The sequence below is a fragment of the Callospermophilus lateralis genome, chromosome 4, assembly GCF_048772815.1.
Source record: "Callospermophilus lateralis isolate mCalLat2 chromosome 4, mCalLat2.hap1, whole genome shotgun sequence".
NCBI lineage: Eukaryota > Metazoa > Chordata > Mammalia > Rodentia > Sciuridae > Callospermophilus > Callospermophilus lateralis.
Window position 1 is genome coordinate 139,317,396 of NC_135308.1, and position 23,304 is coordinate 139,340,699.

Below are 23,304 nucleotides of genomic sequence, written 5' to 3' on the forward strand. Positions count from 1 at the left end.
TAGTGAAGTGTTATTTGTTACGTGAGAGGAAACAGACTTAAGGCAATTGGCTACTGCCACAGGACCCTTGGTCAGCAGTGCAGTACACATCCTGGTCTTCCTATCACATGATCAAATCCTCCTCTTCCATCAACCGACCTTGATATTGAACTTTGTTCTGTCAACTATCTAAAACTAAGGAAATACAGGAAAAAAAAAATGCTATTACCAAAGTAGCTAACACACAGCCACACTTTGATTTTGATAATACACTGAAAATCAAGGCCTAAGGGATTCAGAAGCATTAAAATTGTTTTACATTAATACAAATCTGTGTGATACCCAACAACATCGCGGAATGCACCATTTTTTATACCACTAAAACAGCATAAAACATTTAAGGAAACTGTTTCCTTCATCTTACTTAGTCTGAATCAAAATTACCTTTGAGGTGAAGTTTATATCACCTATTTCCCAGATTTGTAGAGTTAGTATAGCTGGCAAGAGATTGGTTATTTTACCTCTTGTGTTTATTTTAATGGCACTAAATAAGATAGAAATACTGTCTTCTTTATTTACAGATGTTATAAAATTTTATGAAATCATATTCAGAGCTCAAAATTGATCTCTAAATGTCAACTATATTTACCATCTTTAGAGGGTTAATATTTTCACAGAAAAAAATCCAAGTTACTGTGGAGACAAAGTAAAGAAGGTAAATTAAAAAAAAAAATGCTGTCAGTCACAAGGAAACAAAAACCCTCAGATAAGTAGCAAAAAAATGCTTATCTATTTTAGGCCTTCTAAACCTTATTTTTTGAAATACCTAAGTGGTACCTCTGTTTCACTGTATCCACTCCCATCGACTTTTGAATGACTTTAAGAATAAGAATAATGATTCTTTTGGAAAACTGTTTCTTCTTCAAGAGGATACTTACCTCTAAAACTAAAGACTGGGTTTATTCTGAACCCATACTAGTATTTCAGTGTCTACTGAATTATCAACTTGTACCAAATAAGCTTTGCAGAGTTCTCACTAGGAGCTAAGAACTAGGTGCTCCAATCATGCTAAGCATCAAACCCTAGGATCCCTTCATTAAAGATAGTAGGAGAGAAAGTAACTGAGAAGGGTAATGATGGGGATACTGAAATGCCAGTTCCTATGTTCTGATTTGGATATGGAAGGTGCTCCCAAAGCTCGTGTACTATGCAATACAGCAATATTCAGAGGTGAAATTAACTCAGTTGTGAGTGCTCTGACCTCATAACTAGGTCAGTCCATTTGATGGATTAGTAAATTAAATGGATTAACTGGGAGATTTTAAAAGCTACAGGCAAGCGAGTCTTGGCTGAGGAGGTAGGTCACTGAAGGTGTGGCCTTGGAGATTCTCTGCTTCCCAGCTATCAGGAGCCAAGCAGCTTTCTTCTGTGGTGTCCTTCTGCCATGATGCTTCTGCCTTACAACTAAAAACCATGAAATGAGACTTCGGAACTCGTGAACCAAAATAAACTTTTCCTCCTCCAAGTTGTTCTTGTCAGGTATTTTGGTCACAAAGATGCAAAATTGATTAAAACACTCTTAACCCTTCAACATGATTTAATCATTTCATGGACGATAACAATATTTATCTACTAAAAAAAAGGTGATGAATCATCAATGACTTCTTTAATTTTTGCGAGTCTATTTCAGAAGGCATGAGTAGCACAGGAATGAGAAGATATGGCTTCTGCCTACCTCTTACTTTTCATTGGCTGCTCCTTCCAGAGACTCTAGTCTTTCTGTCCTCAATTCGTCAATGCCCCCCACTCTTCCCCCAGCTCTTGGCCTTTAGATTCAGTGCTCCCTCTTCCCACAAAATAGACATCCCAGATGCACTGTTGGATTCCCTGTGATTTATGCTTTCATAGTGGTTTGCTTCAGAATTATTGCAACGGCCAATCTGTCTTATTTTAATGTCTATTAAAACCTAAGGAGGAATTTTGTTGAATTTTGTTTTCTCCTTATCACTATTCATAGTACTTGGTCCCTAGCAGTTCCATGTATGTTCAATCATGGTCAATGGTAAAAAGTGTAAACTCCTGAGCATTGTTAATGTTTATATCCCTTATAATGAATAATGAATAATGCTGTTATATTTTTACATTTTTTAAAGTGGAATCTTTTGCCAGAAAAAACTGAATTGTCTATATGTGACTGTTAAGAAAATCATAAATGAAAGGGCTTCATAAGAACATACTTACATTTAACCTAGTGATTATTTTGGTATTTTGAATATTTGTTAGGATTTATTGACCAGTATTATCAGTAGCATCATTCTTGGATTGCCTCTACTTGTATATATTAGAACAGTAATAGGAAGGCACTTTGATGGTCATTGAAAAACTGAACACTGGAAAAATATAATTGGTCATCGACTGCTTTAATTTGGAATATTTAGTGCAATTGTAAAATTCCTAAAGTATTTTAATTTCATTTCTTTTGTTCGTCCTGTTGGATACCGAAGCACTGCTACATAGATTTTTGATAAAATAAATGAGAATTTGTACTTTATTTTTATTCAACAGCTTAATTTGTTATCTTGAAAAAGTGAAAATCAACATCTGGTAAATATCAATGTAGTCTTCTCTTCAACCAGCAATTATTAAATGTGGTTCCAACTAAGCAGCATAGTTCCTCATGGTATTTGAGAAGGCAGGTTCAAATTCTTCATCAAGGGATATTCTGGAAGTATGCTATGGATAGAACATTTTATTAAGTGTCTAGGAAGAAATGTGTTACTTCCTACAAGTGTTTGGGCAAAAGATATCTTTATGATATATTCTTCACAAGTAATTGTTAGATATCAGAATCTAGCTCGTACACGTCTCATTTTACACATCATTTTTTTTAACTGGTAAACAAAATAAGGTATTCCACCCCCAAAAGGTCGATAATCTTTTCTTATAAATCCATTCTGCAAAAAAAAAACCTAGTTTTATGATTCCTCTGGACTTAGGCAAGGAATATATCCAGGAACAAGGTTTCAAAACCAAAGCTATGTTCCATTGTTTGCAGTTACCTTGGATTTTAACTAGATGTGCAAGTTGACTTCTGACCATGGGGAATCCTCTCCATGCATGGATTATGGATTGTTGAGGCCATGGCAGATAACCAGTTCCACAGAAGCAACTTCATGTTCTTCTGAGGAAGATCCATAGCACTGTGGAATAAGGAATATAAATGAGCAATGCCACAAATGACTAAAAATGGGGTTACCAAAATACAACCCTCAAAAGTGAACTCTGAAGGTAGAAAATCTACAAGGAAAAATAATGTAGAAAAAATGGGTTTTAAAATGTCTTTAAGAGCACAAGTAGACATTCAATAACCATCTTATGTGCTTAACCATATAACAGTCGAAATATTTGTTGATACCAAGGTCATTAAATTGCATGAATCATATCAGCATTGCCATAATAAAAACACTCAATTGTCTAGAGGAGAAAAGAGCAAATGAAACTATTCAAACTGTAGCAATAAAATATTTGGCCTTTAATCACTTGCAATAAAATATTTGAAAGCTCCCCACCCCCACCCATAGTCATACACCAACACACCAATGTTTAAGCATTTTATAGTGGCCAAAGAAGGGGTTTTACATAGATATGTTTATTAATGGAACTCACTTTTAAATTAGTTTTTAATAAGTTGCTAATCGATCTTAGCCTCAAAATTCAGTTCCATCCCATTCCTCAATTCCCTTCCAGATGTCTAGTGGTTAATGTCTTGTACCGTGAAGAGAGCTTCCTGTGGCACTTTGGGAATAATCTGTTCTGTGCTTAAATAAGTATAGTCTATAAAATTCTTTCTCTCTTCTTCCCCTACTAGGATTGACAAAGGCATTTCCAGAGGCAAGTGATTTTCATCCTCTCTCTGCTCTTCTTCCTCCAGGCCCTCCTCCTCCATTCCCTCCTCTTCATCCTCCTCTCCTTGTTCAGCCTCATCCACCTCCTCCTCATCCACCTCTTCTTCTGTCTCGCCATTCTCTGCCTCCTCTTCCTCTTCCTCCTCCTCTTCACTACCCTCCTCCTTTCCATCACACAGCTCCTCGTCACACTCCTCCTCATCCTCAATTTTCTCAACTTTCTCCTCATCCTCAATTTTCTCCTCTTCCTCTTCCTCCACCAGCTGCGCGTTGGGAGACTGCTTTTCCTCCTCTGGGGCAGGACTGAAGACTAGAGAAGGATTCTGCATGAAGCTATACAAAGTTTCCTGCAGCTCCGCGTCCTCCTCACCGCCGCTAGGGGGCGTGTCATTTCCGGTGGAGCCGGCCGGGGACGCCAAGCCTTCAGCCTGGGCTTGCTGCACTCGTAGCGCCTCCTGCTGGCGCGTCATCTTCTCTTGCTGCCGCATGTCCTCGTAGATCTGGTTCATAATGAACTGGGTGGTGTTCCGTGGCGCTCTCATGCCTGGCGCGCGCCACCCATACAGGTTGACTGGCCGCAGCAAAGTGCTCGCATCGGCCGGCGGGCTCTTTGGGGAGGAGCGGCGAGGGTGGCGGCGTAGGCCGCGGCCTCTGCGGCCCCAGCGCTTCTTCCTGCCTGGAGGCCTTGCCCAGCCTGGATTCCAGGGCCCACGCCAGCAAGAGCAGCAGCAAGGGCAGAGTGGGTGCAGACCATACACCCGGATCATGTGCATCTGGTAGGGGGGCTTCCGGAATCCTGCGGGAGGTGGGCACCAGGGCCCTCCGTAACGCCCCCAGTTGGAGTACACGGACCAACAGGGCCGTCGGGGAGGTTGGAACCACGGACCTGGACCGTAGTGCTGCTTGGGCTTTTTCCTGGGAGGCTCATACTCGGCCTTGGGGCCATAGCGGTACCGCCGCTTGTAAATCGGAGCGCCTCGGCGCCTTCCATGGCAGGATGACCAGGTGTGTAAGGGGGCAGAGGATGACCAGCCGCCGCCCAGGTTAAGAGGGTCCTCCTTGTTGTAGAGGGTCTGGGTCATGGTTCAGGGAGCCCCCAAAGGTCTAAATAGTAGCGTCCTAGAAGCTGTCAAGTTTGGCCAGATCCGATGGTTTGAAGAACCTCCTCAGCTTGTGTCTGAGGATGACCACATGCCTGTGGCTGGGATTCTGCCTTCGTCTCTTTCCAGGAGGCCCCCCCTTTTCACCGCTTGCTCGTAGTTATCTCTTGTCCTTCGCACCTGGGTTGTCTTGCCCAGGTGGGTTGAGTGGGACTGGGGCTGGGTAAGGATGGTGGGGGAGGAAGGTGTTGGTTGGCGACACGCTTGAGAGCTGCTCCCGGGTCCCAACACACACCCGCCTCAGCAGAGGCCTGGGCTGGGGACGGGGGAGCTAGTGGTTGCGCGTTACCTTGCCACTCCCTCTCAACCCAGGTGCTTCACCGTCGCGGTCCTGGCCGGACTGAGAGGCCACAGCCAGCCCCAGCCTTTAAATACCGGCTGGGGGGCCCTCACGTGCCCACCGCGTCCTCCGTTGCCCAGGACGACAGCCAATCGGGATCGAGAGGGCCATCCCTGCGTGTGGAGGCGGGGTTCCGGCCTGAACTAGGTGTGCCTTGAACATTCGCAAGGGGCTTGTGACGCAGTTTTTGAGGGGTGTGGGGAGGGAGGCTAGGACTGGTTTTATGCTGCCCAACCCAAGCAACACTTTAGGGAGTTTGTTTGATCCTTTTGTATCATCTTGCGGATCAGGGATGTGCAAGATGGACTTTCAACTGAACCTGGGCAAGGGTGGGAGAACTCGGGTGTAGACAAATATTTTTACATCTTTTTTGGGGTCGGGATTCATCATATTTGAACAGATTACAAACATGTATTGAGTGTGTGTACTGAGTGCAGGTGTGCTTATGGCACTTAATCTTCTTGTCTTCTGATACATTGATACCACATTTCAAAGATTAGGGAACTGAGGGGTTATTTTACCCCAGGTTGTGGGACTAATGAACTTCAGGGATAGTATTTAAGACTAAACCTTTTTTTAACTCGTAGTTCTTAATGACATAGTTATACTACCAACCCAACTTAAATAGGATTCTTGTGAAAGTAAATGTAAAACGTATTGGGAAGTATTTTGCGAATTGTAACATACCATATGCACACGTTGACTAAAGAAACATTGTTACGTCATGGATTTGTTCTTGAGAATAGGAATATTCTGATTATGTCTTTCCGTTTGTCTCTTCACTGATCTTATAGCATACTATGGGAGCTTTAGAAGTATTATCGTTAAGCATATGAGTTTTGATTTAGCTAGATGTAATTCAACTTCAGCTCACCTTCCTAAGGCTCAGGTTCTTTACCCATACCATTAGTCTGGTTCTGTTATATTAACAGGATTGTGTGAAGGATTAAATAAGGTATTTCGTTAAAGCACTTCGTATAATACCCATAAATACTTCATTATTTAGTTATCATCATTCCATACTTAACTACTTCAGGGCTACTTCAGTATATGTAAGAACACTTATCTTTGTGGATGATGTAACAATAGGCATCCCTACCACCCTGTGTTCTTTTCTTGTCCCACTTTGTAGAAATATCAAGGCTCACTAAGTGTGATCCTAGAGAAAACCAACCCAGGGTATTTATTTCACTTTATTACTTTTCTGTAGTGTATAAAATTGTGAAGAATAGAAAACTGATTACTGGAACTTCCATCCATTAAATCCCAGGGAAGCAAAATTTGTGAAAGTCCTAAAGCTTGCAAAGGTTATTTATGCACTGCTGGCTGGAAACTGAGAACAGTATGGGGGTTCTTGGATCAGGAGTCCAGAGTTACCTTGGGACCTCTGGACTCCACAGGCTTCACTCAATTGCATTTGCTCTTTGGTTTGCTGAAAATAAAACTTCTTGACTCAAAATACAGAGTGCTGACATTGGTAGCCTCCAGCGACCCCTTCTAAATGCAGACTCATACCTTTGACAGTTTAACCTACTCTACTTACCTCAAAATGGATTGTGGTTGTCTGGGCTTATTTTTCTAAGGACATATGTCATACTATAGGGGTTTTAATTGAGACCTTTAAGAAATTGACCATATTACTGTAATGAAATTCTCATTATTCTCTTTTCGTTTTTTAAAAATGATGATTAGGGGCCTGGAGTTGTGGCTTAGTGGTAGAGAGCTTGCCTGGCATGTGTGAGGCCCTGGGTTCAATCCTCAGCTCTGCATATAAATAAATAAATAAATAAAAAGATAAATAAATAAATAGAAAGATAGATAAATAAATAGATAAATAAATAAATAAAAGATCCATTGACAACTACAAAATATTGAAACAATCATGATTGATTGATTTTACAGATGATTAAGTGCATCATGTTTTGCTCAGCTGACTTTTCTACATACAATATTGGCTTATCTTTCTTATTCATTTTACCTATTAAAATCAATATTGTCATACTCAACTCTTCTTATGTGAATCAGCTAGATGTGATTTATAATTTTTACATTTTTATAAGATTGGGATTATAATACAGATTTTTTTAATGCTCTGCTATACCACAGTTTACCACCAGAGTATGTTAAATATAACATACTGTTAAATATAACATACTAAATATAACATAATATAATGAAATATTCTAATTCAATATCAAAATGAAACATATATACTATGTTATTATATTCTGTGTTAGTTTTCTGTTGCTGTATTAAAAATTACCATAAACTTAGTTGCTTAAAACAACATACATTGTTTGTCTCTTCCTTCACAGAGGACCAAGAATAGTTTAGCCAAGCCCTCTACTCAGGATCTCAAACAAGCTGTAATCAAGGTGTTGGTTATCTCGGGTCCTCTTCCAGAGGCACAGTTTGGGAAAATCTACTCCCAAGATCATTCATGTTAAAGGAGAATTCATTTACTTGTGGATCTATGATGAGGGTCCTTCCTTTTTGCTGTCTGTTGGCTGAAAGCCACCTTTAGGATGCAGAGGCCACCCACAAGAGATCAAAGTTAGTTTCTTGATATTGTCCATAGTTCCTTTCCATAGTCTTCTTTAACACAGATGTACACTACATCAAGCCCAGAAAGAGTATCTCCCTAGTTCTTCTTCGTCAGATGGAGATGCACAAATAGATACTGTGTACGTGTTTATCATAGTCATGGATGTGACATTTATGTCATTCATCATCTTTGCCATTCTTTTGGTTCAAAGGAAGGCTCAGAGATGCCAGCACAAGAGGTGGGATGGGTGATTGCTGGGAAACACAAAGCTATGAACACTGGAAAGCAGAAAATCATTGACCTTCTAGTCAGTTTGCCGTATATGTAAAGTAAATCCAGTAAAATGTCTAAAATATATCCTTTGTAGTCCCCAATCACCAATTTATTTGGAAACTTTTAATGATGTTGGCATTGTGAAATTCCAGTAAATGCTGTATGTTGATATAGGTTATACTATGCTTTATGATGTGCAAAGAGAGCATTAAGCTCATGTAAGTTAAAAACATTATAATCTTGGTATGGCTTCTTTCTTTCTTCCTTTCTTTCTTTCTTTCTTTCTTTCTTCTTTTTTTTTTCATTTATGTGACTTGAATGAATTCAAACACTTGGTGGCAGTATTAGCTCAGTCAAAATTCAGTCTGTAAGCATCCATACCCAAAGCAAACTATGACAAGTGAACTCCTCATTGAAAAATTTTATCACAAATTCCATTTTTAAAATATTCTATATGGACAATAGTAATTATCATTCTTATGGCAAAGTGAAATTTGGCATTCTTATTAGATTTAAGATGGGGGTTCTTTTAAATTTGACTTTCAAAGAAACTAACCTCAGCTGATTAAATCTATAAATGAAATTCTCCAGAAAGAAATTTGGTATAAGTGATATATTTTGTTAGATAATGAAATTCGATAAATAATTTTTAGATTAATCTATGCAACTAATGCTGCTCTATGTGATACAAATATAAATAAGTGATTAGAGCATATTATGCATGGTCAGAGGCTTACCTTTTTCCACTGCAACCTAATACAGGAGTTTTTAAAAAGGTTGGCCCCATCTTGTGGTCACAGAGACTAAGTGCAAGATAGTAAGCTTTTCTAGCTTTTCAAAGGTGAGCTAAGGAATTTCAAAATTTTCCATTTCTTTCTCTTGTTAATTTGGGAAGTAGAGGAGCTAGTTTGCAGTACTATGAAGTGTTTTGTCTATCAGGGAACACAGTTATGATATTTCCCACTAATGAAACATCAAATCATTTTAAGAAAATTTTAAAGAGAAAGTTTTGTGATAATTACGAAGAGTGTGTTTTGACACCTTTAAAGTAAAATGAAGAGGTCAATTTTAAACTCGCCATATTACTGTGTGTAGGTATTATTTGCTGGCACCTTCTGATATTAGTAATCCTACAGCAATTCACGATTTTCAGAGAACTGACAAAAATTATACTAGTTATAACACCTCAAAACCACGTGTACTCAGTAATGATTAGATAGGAATTGTAACCTGGACAAGTTTGCTTAATTTTAAAGTATAAAATATTCCGGAACAGTAGAATGCACCTCCTCCCCTTGGAAAAAACGTCTGCAATGTATAAAGGAAAACTGACATGTAGCCATTTAGGGCAATAAATAGTATTATTAAGACACATACATTGTGTTTGCTTAGAAGTCAGTTGTGAAGTTAGAGCTGTCAAGGAACAATGTGAAATCGCCACTTAAATATGATTAGTTAGAAAGATTGCTAAAATATAGTCATTTCATTTCAAGGCTTTAAATAAGCACTTCTCCCTTCTACAGTTCTTGGTAAACAGCAACTGCAAAGTAGCCTTGTGAGTGTGTAATCACAATGCCTGTGTAAATGTCAACTAGCATTGTCATGTTTGCATAAGAATGTTCTTTATACCAGTATTTTATTTTTTGCTACAAATCCCCTTGATCTTGTAATAATATCATACTGATGAGGCTATGAGGATGGAAACATATTCTGTAGCATTTGTGGGAAGATCTAATATCATCAGCAATGTTTTTGCAGGCCAAGCCTCATTATGATTTCCATGGGCTTCTTCCTTTATAAAAATAATAAAATAATTATATATTTTATTGTTTGTTATTATAAAGTGTAAAATCCAAATTAAATTATTATATATAACAATAATATAATTATTTCCATGTTCTCTTTTTGCTTTAAAAATATTGAACATTTCCATTGTTCCCCTGAAATTACTGTGAGCTATTGTACTACTGTGCCTCAAGAATAAGCTAACTCACGCTTCTAGGTGCTTCCTCTGAGCCTGGAAGATGTTAATCCATCTTCCTGCTGAATTTCTGGAAGTCAGCAGTATACACAACTACTGTGGCTCCCAGAAATGGTTTTTCCATTGTGACTTCAAAGGAAGCTTTTGGTAATTTGGAAGTCACCATTCATAAAGAAAGACCATGCTGATATTTGTAGCTCCATCCAATCTGTACACCATTTTCTAATATTGTAAAACAGGACAAAGGTGAGACTATAGTTTTTAAGCACAACAATGGGATGGAGTCGGACAGAATTTAGGGAGCTTCCCATTGAAAAAGCCAGATTTAAATATAGGTAGTCAGTGTAGTTAGGTAAATCAGGTCTAATATCAAAGTAAAATGAAGGCCATGTTGAGAATGGAGTCCAGGAAAAGAAGAACAACTCTTGGAATGTTAATATCCCCAAGGCCCAGAGCCCATCCCAAAGAAATGTTAATGAAACAGCTCCCAGAAAACTCGCAGATGGTAATCCAAAAGTCCTTCCTGCCCAGATTACTCCTTTGGCCCACCTGTGCTCCACCCTTTGGGCCTTCCCACCTACATTCCTTCACTGAAAGATAACAGAACAGAGGACAGGAATGCGGGAAAGCTGAAAGAATTCTTAGCTATAAAAGAGGAGCAACATCGCCTTTCCATGGATTCCACTTCTTGGGTCCCCTTCTTCCTCTGGGAGAAGTCTTTTCTGCTGTCCTTAATAAAGCTTCTACTTTCCACTCTAAACTTGCCTCAGCGTGCTTCTCTGGTGTTATACTTCAACATTGGGGAAGCAAGGACTCGACACAGGTAAACAAGGGTAACACTGAAGCCAGATTTAAAGTTAGGTAGTCAGTATAGTTAGATAAATCGGGTCTAATGCCGAGTGAAATCTAAAATGGAGGCCATGTTGAATGAATTCCGGGAAATGCAGGACAACTCATGGAATGTTAATGAAGTCCCAAGAAAAGCCCTAGGCCCAAAGTCCATCCCAAAGAAATATTAATGGACAGCCCCAGCAGATTTGAAGATAGCCCATCCCAAAGAAGTGTTAATGAAGTCCTTCCTGCTCAGACTACTTATTTGGCCCACCTGTGTCCCACCCCTCGGGCCTTCCCACCTACATTCCATCACTGAAAGAACTATAAAAAGGGGAGACAACAGCCCTTCCACGGATTCCACCTCTTGGGTCCCCTTCTTCCTCCAGGAGAAGTCTTTTCTGCTGTCCTTTAATAAACTTCTAATTTCTACTCTGACCTTGCCTCGGCGTGCTTCTTTGGTGTTATTCTTCAACATGGGGGAAGCAAGGACTCATCACTGGTCAACAGCGGTATCAACACCATGACCCAGGACACATTATTTAAACTCTTATTTGATCTGTGGTTTGATTTTCCCCAACCCTTAGGATGAACACTTAAGCAGAATGCCTGGCATGTAGTTTAATCTGATAATTGATTGCTATTATAACAATGTGGGTCAAGAGGCACTAACTTTAAAACAACATTTAGTATCCTTCAGAGTTAAACTCTAGATCTAAAAGTGATTTTCTGTCACTATTCACTGAAATATGTATCACTTTTATGGTCTCTTGTATTTTACCATCTTCTATTTTATAGTAATGATGTGCTGTAGCTCTTAGTATTTTATACAACATCATACAAAGTTGTCATAACAGCTCTGTGGACATCTTGTGAACTATTAACCACTAGCAGTGTTAATCATTTAACTCATGAAAATGCATGAATTAAATCTAGCAGATGATTTTTCTTTCTTCTGTATTACTTTCCTCAGCATTTCCCACATATGCAAGCAAAAATAACATGTAAGACAGTTCTGGTTAGAATTATGTGTATGTATATGTTTAAAGTAACTGTTTTTCTAAGGATCATTGTAATGCTTTTTCTTAAACATTAGCAAATTAGTCAAAATCTAATCACCCATGTGGCTCCCTCACTGGCACAACCCAGCTAGAAGTCTGTGATATTGTCTATTTTGTTGTCCACATGGAGACATGACCAAGAATAACTATTCCCTCTTCAGAGACATAAACTTGATTCATTAAATGTTACCAATGTTCCTTATTATTGACATTGCTACCACTGATATTTTCTGTGCATTCCTAGGAAGATTTAAGGATAGAAAAAGAAGTCATCACCCATGGGGAGTTACCATTTGCTTACTACTACTACTAGGACTTAGAGATATGATAAGCAAAATTTTAAAGATGGCTATTTAGGATTCCTGACCTTTGATCTTCAAACATTCATCAAAGTATTCTTAAAATTTTTTTTGCAGATATAAAGTCCCAAAGCAGTTGACCTTAAGTATGAAGGTTAACCAGGTGGGTGTGACCCTAACAAATGAGAACTTTAAAGAAAGATTTTGTCTTTGAATAGAAGATCAAATCAGAGAGATTAGAAAGCTAAGTAAGATTCAAAGTGCTATTATTAGATTTTGAAGATGGAAGGTACCTTGCAATGAGGGATGGGTGTGTCCTCTAGAAGATGGGAAGTGCCTTTGGCTGATGGCCAGGAATTAGGAACCTCAGTCCTGCAACCACAGGAACAAATTCTTCCAGCCTTTTAAATGATTTTGGATGTGGGTTGATTCCATATCTCCAAGTAAGAGCTCAGCGAAGGACACTTGCATTTCAGTGTGATGAATTCCCAAGTAGAGAACTTATGCAAGTCATATGGAACTTGAATCAAGAGAAGTCAGATAATAAATGGATGTAGTTTAAGCCAAGAGTTTTGTTGTACTTTTTGTTATATAACATATAACATATATATAATTTTGCTATTTTTAATTCTTGACGGAATTAATATTTTTATTTATTATTAATATTTAGTCTGGTTCACAGTAATGTAGCTATGAGGGTGTGTATCTAAAATGTCAAAGCAAAAAATCAGTTTTTAAATGTCACTGGTTTGTGGTACTTGATGTTTGTATGGTTAAGAGGTTCAGTTTTGAGGGTATTCAAAGTCTGATTAAAGTCATGATTGGGCTGGGGATGTGTCTCAAGCGGTAACGCACTCGCCTGGCATACGCAGGGTGCTGGGTTCGATCCTCAGCACCACATAAAAATAAATAAAAGAAAGATTTTGTGTCCACCGAAAACTGAAAAATAAATATTAAAAACTTCTCTCTCTCCCCTCTCTCTCTCTCTCTCTCTCTCTAAAAATAAAGTCATGATTACTTTTCGTCCCTAGGGCTCAAGAATATTTATCACATACTTTTTCATTATTAGACACATATTGGCACCATACTTGCTGAGAGCCATAGCCAAATAGGAATGATGCATGGCATTTTTGGTTGAAAGGTGATGCCAGCAAGCCATTGAGATGATAACGGTTATGTTAAGATGTGTATTTAATTGGATATTAGACCCCTGCTGTCCGCCTTGGCTTGCTACTTTGGAGCTCTCAGGGTGGGGAGGGGATTCCCATTGGTTGGGGAAGTGCGGTAGGAGGGATTTCTGGAGGAGGGATTTCTGGTTGGGTTGGTGTGGTGTGTCCTGGGAGAAGGCCTCGTGTGTGGCATTTGCGGGAGTTTTGGAAATAAAGTTTATTCCTGCTTGAGTGGCTCGTGATTTTGTGCCCAGCCAGACTGTGGCAAATACTTTTAGATTGAATCAAGAAAATATTTATATACCTAAAGTGGATATATGTTAGAGGAGTATTCTCTAATTGTTACATTATAGAAATTTTGGATTTAGCTCCAGTAACTATAAATAATGACATACAACAAATGATGTTGAGCAATAAGAAAAAATTCAGATAATTTAGATATTGTAAAGTAATTGATTGAAAAAGAGATAATTGAAAAAATAGGGTATTTTTAAATGTTTAAAGGTACTGATAATTATCTCATTTTAACTATAATGTATTAATTCAGAAATTGATTATGCAGTGAAGAATAGTTTGATATTAAACTATTATAGTAAGGTAGTACAGAATCAGGTATCATTCCCACACTGTAGATGAAAATGTGGGTGTAATATTTTAAAGGAAATTTAGTAACATTTGTTAAAATGTAAAATAATAATATTTGACTCCAAATTCTACTTTATGTATTCTTACATGCATACAAAATTATTTATTTTTAAGCAAAGAGAATTTTGACAGTTTTGATGGTTTTAAGTGCAAATACATATATTTCTGTAATGGAATTATGTATAGTTTTCAGAATCAGTAGAGTTGTGCTGATATGGAAATATCATCAAGCACTATTTTAAAATGAAAATAACAAGGTTCAGAATAGTTAGTAGTTAGTATCACTTGTACTTTAAATGCATGCATTCATACACACACACACACACACACACACACACGTGCCGTGGATATATATATATTCAAGTGGCACATACACATATCTATTTGTGTACAAATGAAGATATTACTTCTATATAAGTTTTTGTTTCTCAGGGAAAACTTTATAAGGGATACAAGAAGACATTATTTTCAGTGAGTGGAACTTAGTATTTTGCAGTTGAAAGGAAGCTCACACTTTATAGATATCCTTTTGTTGTGTTTCAGATACAGGTTCCTGTATTATTGTTCTACATTTTATAGAAGTTCAACTCATCTTACAAAGTATTCCTTATTTCATGGTGTGATTATCATCTCTTTTCCATTTTCTATATTTTACTTTTCTGCAGACACAGAAATAGACCAAATAACCAGTCAGGTGGGCAAAAGTCTAAAACGACTTAACAGAAATTTAAATGAAAATATCATCATTCAAAAACTGGAGTTATATGTATTATTTATGTATATAATTGGAGTATAACAGCTATTTTCCCACAAGGCCACTGTAATTTTCAAACATATTTATTATTTTTCTTTATGCTTTTTAACAAAATAGGAGAAAGCATGTGTTAGTGAAAACTAAAAACGGAATAGAAGAGTTTAATGAAAAAACATCTAAATTCTAGCTAAATAGCTAATGTTCAATTTAAAAATTTTCTTTATTATATACTTAATTTTGAATTAACATATGCATTCCTAACACTTGCAAGTTATAATTGATTTTTAAGAATATCTATAAAATTGGTTCTGTCATTTAGTTTTGCTCTTTCTGAATAGTTTGTAGGTTTATTCCTTATCTGATGCTTTCTTAAATTACTAAATTCTCATCATATATTAACACTTTGAGTTGCATTTTGTGTAATCATATCAGCTTTTGGAATGCAATTTGAAAGTTTCATGCTGAGCTTTGTTTCTGAAGAAAGCAGAAAAAAATATTTTGTTGTGGTGAACATCATAATGCTAGCCATTATCTGAAATCACACAAGGCTCCCGATGGGCAAACGAGGTAGACACATGTATGCCTGAGGAGTTCTGCTCAGGTTGATAGGGTTTCCATCCAACCGAATGTCCTCTAGTGCCTTACGAATGTAAGTCAGATTTTTAACATTGCAGAAGGTATCTTCATGCATCTCCAGAATGTTATTATTCTAAAAAGATGAAAATAAATAACATATTGCATATCATTAGTATTGATTGATATCATAATATATTTTACCTCACCTTTGTTTTTATTCTAGTTCCTTCCCTCAGTAAAATGTACATATTATGCAGTTACTATATACAAGCACTTTCTAAGGAATGAGGATGCATCAAATAACAAAGGAGATATTCTCTTGTCCTCAAGGAACTTATACTTTAAAAAGGATGCTATAAGTAGGTAAGAGCAAATTTTTAAATAAAAGTTTTTTCCCAAAATGATGAGTACTATGAAGAAAGGAGAAAAATATATTCTCAGAAGTATCAATTGAACTGAGAATAGAATGAATAGAAGACATAGGAGGAACCAAGCAAAAGAAATTCAAGAGAATATGAAGTTCAAAATCCTGAGGAGGCAGCATGGAATGTTATTCTTAGCATTTTACCTTTAAGTCAGCTGGGCTGAAGGTAAGTAAAGGAATGGGAAAGAAAATAACAGGAGGATGCTCAGGGCCCAGGACTGAGTTTTTAAAATAGTTTTATTGAATGTATTTCATATTATCTACACTTAAAATGTTCACTTGTATGATTTTTTAATATATTCACAAAGTTTCACAACCACCACTTCAAACAAATTTAAAAACATTTTCAAGATTTAGAAATAAATGTCATGTGTGTGTGTGTGTGTGTGTGTGTGTACGTGTGGATTTTAAAACGTGTTGCAGAAATACTTTATTTGTCAAATGTTTAGTAGATTTATAAGGATTTGTTGAATTCAAAATCTGTTGCCCAATTTGGGGAGCATTTTCATCTTTATTAAATCCTCTGATCCACCGATATAGGCCCATTAATACTTGAATCTTTTTACTTTCGACAATGTGTTACAATTTTAACATGACATGGCTTGTACTTCTTTTTCATATTTATTTTTAGGTAGTTAAAATTGTGATTATTATAAACAGATGTTTCTTAATTTCACTTTCAGATTATTTATTGCTTCTCTACAGAAAAACAATTGATATTTTATGTTGATCTTATAACTTGCCACTCTACTGAACTCATTTTCTAGTTCAATTTTTATTGGATTCCTTAGGATTTTCTGTGTAAAAGATCATGTTATTTGAAAATAGCAAAACTCTAATATGAATGGCATTTTATTCATTTCTTGTATTTGTTTTTCTTCATTGGTCTAGCCCATGTTCGCGGTACATCTTGAATAGAAGTAGAGAGATTAAACAGTATTTTAAACTTCTCTTGTTTCTAATCTTAGGGGGGGATATATTAGTATTTCTCCATCAAATATAATGTTAGCTGTGGATTTTTTTTTTACAGATGTTCTTTATTTAATTGAGGAAATTCTATTCCTAGAAGTTTTTTAATGATTTTGTAATAAAAGGGTGCTGTAGTTTATCAAGTGGTTTTTATGCATATATTGAAATAATTATGTGCCTTTTATCCTTTATTCTATCAATATGGTATATTACATAGTTTCATTTTAAAAAACTACTTTGCATTCCACTTAGTTTTGTGGTGTATTCATTTTTATCACTTGGTAGATTCTGTTTGTTATATTTTACTGAGGATATTTGTATTATATTTATAAGGTATATTGGCCTATATTTTTCTTTTCCAATTATATCTTTGACTGGTTTTGTTGTTGAGGTAGCTCTGGCCTCATAGAATGGGTCAGGAAATGTTTCTTCATTTTTTATAATTTGGAATAGTTTGTAAAATATTGGTATTAATTATTTAAGCACTTGATACAATTAATCAGCAGAATCATATGTGATTGAACTTTTCTCAGAAAATCTTCACAAATAGCTGTGTTCATATATTTTGCTTTTTATATATTGATTCAGAATTGATGTTTATTCTTTAGTCAACTCTGTGTCTTTTTTGAGTTTTTCCATTTTATTGATCCAATCTGTTGACACTTATAGTTGTTCATAGTATTCCCTATTATTCTATTTCTGTAAGATTGGTAGTAGTGTCTCCTTTTACATTCCTGACTTTATTAATTTGAGATATTTTTCTTGATAATTGTAGTTCAGATATTAGATAGTACTGGTACTTGAAATTCAACCCAGAAAATATGTTTTTGCCAGAAACTTCACTTTTAATTACTATGCTTTCAGCTGACCAAACATTTCCAACTTTTAGTTTTGTTTATTTTCTCTATTGTTTTTCTGTTCTTTATTTATTTCTGCTCTAATTCTTGATATTTTTATCTTTTTTGACCAGTTCCCTCTACTTATTCCAGATGGAAGAGATCGTTTTTTCTTAATAATCATTCAAGTCTAAATATTTTCCTTTATGCACTGCTTTAACTTCATTCCGTAAGTTCTAATATGTTGTTTTTATGTTTTTATTTTCTCAGATATTTTCCTAACTTCCTGAGGACTTCTTTTCTGAAACATTGTTTAAGGAAAATATTATTTCATATCCAGATGTCTGAAATTCTCAAGTTATCTATGAGATTGGTTTTTAATGTAACTCTTTGGAATCAGAAAATATACTTTGTGTTATTTTTAATTCTTTTCAATTCATTGAGACTCATTTTGTGGTATGTTAGTATTTTATCCCAGGATATATTCCTTGTGCACACTAAAAGAATGCATATTATGGGGTGGAATGTTCTGTAAATGACTGTTAGTCAAATTGGTTTTTAGTGTTGCTTAAGTCTTCCATTTATTACTGATCTTCTAGATAGTTGGTCAATCAAATTGGTTTTTAGTGTTGCTTTGTCTTCCATTTATTACTGATCTTCTAGGTAGTTGGTCTTTCATTGTTGAAAGTAGAATATTGAAGTATCTATTTGTGTCTTCATTTCTGATAGATATCATTTGATGAATTTTAGGGTTCTTTTGCTAGGTGAATGTGTGATTCATCATATCTTCTTAGTGTATTAACCACTTTGTGTTATAATTGTATTTATGAGTAATAATACAGATTTAGTGTCTGTTAGTTCTACTGTTTCCTTTGATAGGTTAGGGACATGTTGTAAGTAAAACTTATGTCTCACATTTAAGTTTTAATCATGTACCAGTAACTGCAAAACTTACTTTATAAACTGTATCTTATTTAATCCACCCATCCTTCCTTTACAATATATTATCTCTATTTCAGATAAGAAGACTCAGAGGCAGAGAAGTTCAGATATTAGATAGTACTGGTACTTGAAATTCAACCCAGAAAATATGTTTTTGCCAGAAACTTCACTTTTAATTACTATGCTTTCAGCTCACCAAACATTTCCAAATGCATCAAAAGATAATTTTTATATGAGTATTAAAAGTGCATGTAGATTGGACACAAGAGTAATCTAAATTAAAAACAGCTATATTCTTGATGTTACTGAAGTAGTCTTTATAGTGAAATATTTTAAAATGTGTACTTTTACCTTTCAAAACGTAAGAATGTAAAAGTAAACCAAACCTAATAGTTTAAAACTTCATATCATCTTATATGTATAAGCACACTAAATTCAAATATAACATCAGAGATTTTGATTACTTTATAGGGACATTATCATCTAAGACAATAACAATAATATTTAATTAATAATTGGAAAATAAAATTCAAAATTTATTTTGATGGTTCCCTTGAAAAATCATACATTTTATCACAAGGCAAGAACTCTTAATATATACAGAAATATACTTTTCAAGAGGGAAAGAAAGAAAGTACAGCCATCCAGAAACAGAATGAGGGCAAGAAAGAATATACATTGAATAATATTGATTAGAGAAGAAAATGATTATACAAACTGACAAAAGAGAAAAATATAGAAGACCAAGACAGATATTCACAAATACCCTAAAATGTGGAAAGATTATGTAAGTATATATATATATATATGATATATAACACACATATATAATAGATAATATATATTAATAGAAAAAAAGAAAGAAGTGGAAGTAAATATTTACAGAATCCGTAGAGAAAAACACAAGAACTAGACACTTATTCTTGCATAGCAAAATCTCTTCTTGGAGTGGTTTATGCTTTTTGTGCTAAAAATTTATAATATTGGACTGTGACATTTATTTGAGCATTTAATGGATGTCTTCTCTGCACATTTATCCTATGGAACAGATGAAATTATGAAAGAGTGTTGATTATACTGTAGAGTAAAAGTCATGTGTGAATAAGAAATAATTTATTTTTAACCAAAAATGTTTCATTACACCAAATTTTAATCACTTAGATGAAAGTGAAATATATTTAGAAACTGTTAGATCATAATGTTTTGAAAATGTGTTTTCACTCATCCCTTCAAAGATCAAATATAACTTAATGGGAGTAAAAATAATCCAAACTTTTAATTATGTTAGTTAAAAATGAAAGAGAAGAACCAACTATTCTTTCTTTATGCAGAGAAATGGATGTTTGTGATTTCTGAGTGTATGGGAATGCCTAAGGATTGAATTTAATTTAAGATATTAAACTTAAAAGCTAAAGTTCACATTTTCCTGAAAAATAGAAGTCAGGTTCAATTTTTGTTTCTCTCTTTTCTCTTCCATTTCTAATCCTTACACATTCCTTTGTTCAAGGTCAACCTCAGCAATGTAATGAGACCTTGTCTCAAAATTTAAAATAATAATAATAACAACAACAAAAGGCTGAGATTTAGCTCAGTGATAAAATATCCTTGGGTTCAAGCTTTAGTACTGGGAAAAAAAAATAAGAGGAGGAGGAGAAGGAGGAGCAGCAGTAGGACCACATAGAAATCAAATGGGATAGATAGGGCCATGGATGTGTAAATATTTTGTGTTCAGATGTAGGACACACTTTTTTTTTCTAATTGTGCTCTCTAGAAAAAAAAAAATTAAAAAAAAAAAAATCATCAGAGAGTGTCAACAGGCCATTCAGGACAGATTTTTGTGTCCTGACTTCCTTCTATTTGGTTTTCTCCATGGAGCTTTGAGGCTCACCTTACTGTCAGAAGCCTACCTGGAGATGAAGGGCTCGCAGGTTTTCTGGGAGTGGTAGAGGAATGTGGTCTAAGTTGTTATCAGTGAGGTAGAGATGGTGGAGTTCATACATATCCTGAAAACAGTCCAAACAAAGGAACTTAGTAGAAATTAATGGTGTCACAGCTGTACCCCTCTCCAGGCAACTGTTGCTAAAATAGCATGTGCCTATTCAGGCCTTGTTAGCTGAGGTGGTAGGAGATCCAGTCAAATTTTCGAAAAATTGGCTGTGAGCAAAGATTTCTTTATGAAAATTGAGAGTGTTTCTCCATCTCTAGGAAGAACCTCTCTCTGTTGTCTGCTTTTCTCAATTTAAGCAAGGTAGTGATTCCCATGGAAGACATTCTACAGTGAGACTTTGAGACACAGCAAGACTTGTCTTGATTTTATAGGCATGGAGAAATAGCATTTCTCTCCAACACAAGCCCAGAACTTAGACAATATTTCATCTCCTCCAGCCAAACACCCTTGAAGAGCTGAGGCACCACCACATAGGCCAACTGATTTCAACTCTTATAGGAATAAAAAAGATATTAATTGACAGCAAATGAGATGGGAAGATAAAAGTTCTTCATATGAAACCTAAAACTTACTTTAAATGCTTCTTGCTTGATCCCTTTCCTTCCAAGTCTATTGTTGCTAATATCAATAAATGTCAAAGTGGTTGGCAGTTCCGGGAGCTGCCTTATTTTGTTGTCACGCAGGACAAGTTCTCTCAGTTGAGGCAGCTTTCGGAATGCATCTTCATCAATCTCAGATATTAAATTTGATGTTAGATCAATCCTTTTTAAATCATCTAGATGAAAATAAAGAAGGAAGTAATCAAATTATCTTGAATATGATTTTCCTCAAGTAAAATATGAATGTAAAATTTCCCACATATTAAAAATGTAAATATGAGCTGAGCATGGTGGTGCAGGCATCAAATCCCAGTGGCTCCAGAGCCTGAGGCAGGAGAAGGTTTTCAAATTTAAAACCAGCCTTAGCGTAAGTGAGGCTCTAAGCAACTCAGTGAGACCCCATCACTAAATAAAATACAAAATAGGGCTGGGGATGTAACTCAGTGATTAAGTGTCCCTGAGTTCAACCCCCAGCACCCGCCCCCCAAAATGTAAATGTGAATTTAATTAGTAATAGAGAGTTAAAAACATAATTACCTCTCTACCTATTTTATAAAACTTGTTTGTTTCCTCCAAACACAATGTGTATTCATGTGCTTATAAGAAATTTTAACTTTAGCAAGGAGATTTACATGTTATATTTAAAATAACTTTTCTATCTCTTTACCCTTCAAAAACTTTGGATTTTACTACTAATGATGTTTTTCTCAGTGAAGAGTGTCAGATATTCTAATAGCCAAAAATACAGGCATTGAAAAAAGTCTTCAAGTGATTAAAATGTTTTACAACGACAAGTACAGAAATTCTTCTAAGTTGGCAACAACCGTAAAGTCAGAATTTTGGCTTGCATTCATCAATCACAAAACTACTATGCTTTAATGGAAGCTTTGCCAAAACCACCAAATCTTTGTAAATACATAGCCATGACATTTTATTCTTAATGTCACAATGAAATACATTCTAGCACATAAATATGATTACTCATGATTTATATTTAGTTGAAAATGGCTCACTTGAAAATATTAACAAGTATATAGTTTTATAATAGCCATTAGTTATTCATTTTTATTATCATTATTAAAGTAATCTCTCAAATATTTAAATGGGAAAAATAATTGACTTATGAGTCATATTTTGGCATTCAACTTTCATTCTCCATGCCTACATTTTATATTATCAAAATCATCAGGGAAAAACTGAAAAGAAAAGGACATTAATGCTGTCATCCATACTTAGGCTTGCAAAGTCATTTTTGTTGATCTTTTTAATTCTGTTAAAGCGAGAGTAGAAATAGGCAGTCTTCCTGGGCAGTGGAGGAATAGCATCAAGTTCATGGTCATCACAGTACACTGTGGTGCTTATACAGGTACACAGAAGGCAGGTTGGAAAATCTAAAAGGTAAAGGTAAATAATTATATGAAAGTAACTATTTTTTCCCCAATAATGTGGTTAATTATATTTAGAAAACAAGATTAGAATCTCACACAGACCATTATGTTCCATTTTATATTTTCTCTCATAATTTTCTATAAAGGGAATATTAAAGTCAAGTATATCAATTAAAGCTGTGCCCAACATATTTAAAGTATATTTTAAATTATAGAGTATTTGAAGAGTATTTTTTTAGGTAGTGGGCATTTGCCAAATATTTATTATTTATGAAATTAAATTTAAAGACCTCTCTTATAGAATACCAAAAGTCTTATTGTCCACTTTTCTAGCTGTGAGTAGGAAGTGATTATGTTCTAATTTTTTTAATTTCTTTAAATTATAGTGAATTTTATATTTTATTAGAAATTCTATTTTCAAAATATAAAGATTATATTTTACAAAGTCAAAATCACATATAATATTTGTATTAGAGTTTGAATTCCGTATTTAAGTATCCCGTTGAAACAAACATGCTGCAAAAAAAGATATAATAATTAATATTTATTCATTCGATACATATTATTGAATCCTTTTTGTTTAAGTGGCACTGTTCTAGCTGGTGAAATAATGATAAGCACAGACACAGTTCTATTTTATATCTGCTATGTGAGATGAATGTTAATCATACAAACAAGCA

The 23,304-nt window shown here is 35.3% G+C and overlaps 2 protein-coding genes across 2 annotated transcripts in view; both read right to left on the reverse strand.

The window, feature by feature from the left end:
* Positions 1 to 3,730: 3,730 nt before the first annotated feature.
* Positions 3,731 to 4,966, reverse strand: Ccer1 (coiled-coil glutamate rich protein 1). Its single transcript, XM_076853201.1, has one exon. The coding sequence runs from the start codon at positions 4,964 to 4,966 to the stop codon at positions 3,731 to 3,733; it is 1,236 nt and encodes a 411-aa protein (XP_076709316.1).
* Positions 4,967 to 15,480: 10,514 nt separating this feature from the next.
* Positions 15,481 to 23,304, reverse strand: part of Epyc (epiphycan) — a 39,577-nt gene continuing 31,753 nt past the window's right edge. The window contains exons 3-6 of the mRNA XM_076853202.1: positions 22,469 to 22,627; positions 21,210 to 21,412; positions 20,597 to 20,692; positions 15,481 to 15,651 (exon numbers count right to left, since the gene is read on the reverse strand). Coding sequence (XP_076709317.1) covers positions 15,481 to 15,651; positions 20,597 to 20,692; positions 21,210 to 21,412; positions 22,469 to 22,627 — 629 coding nt within the window. The remainder of the gene's footprint in view (positions 15,652 to 20,596; positions 20,693 to 21,209; positions 21,413 to 22,468; positions 22,628 to 23,304) is intronic.

What these genes read in the sequence shown, in the direction of transcription:
- Ccer1 (XM_076853201.1), bottom strand. Translation starts at nt 4,966, where the DNA reads ATGACCCAGACCCTCTACAACAAGGAGGACCCTCTTAACCTGGGCGGC.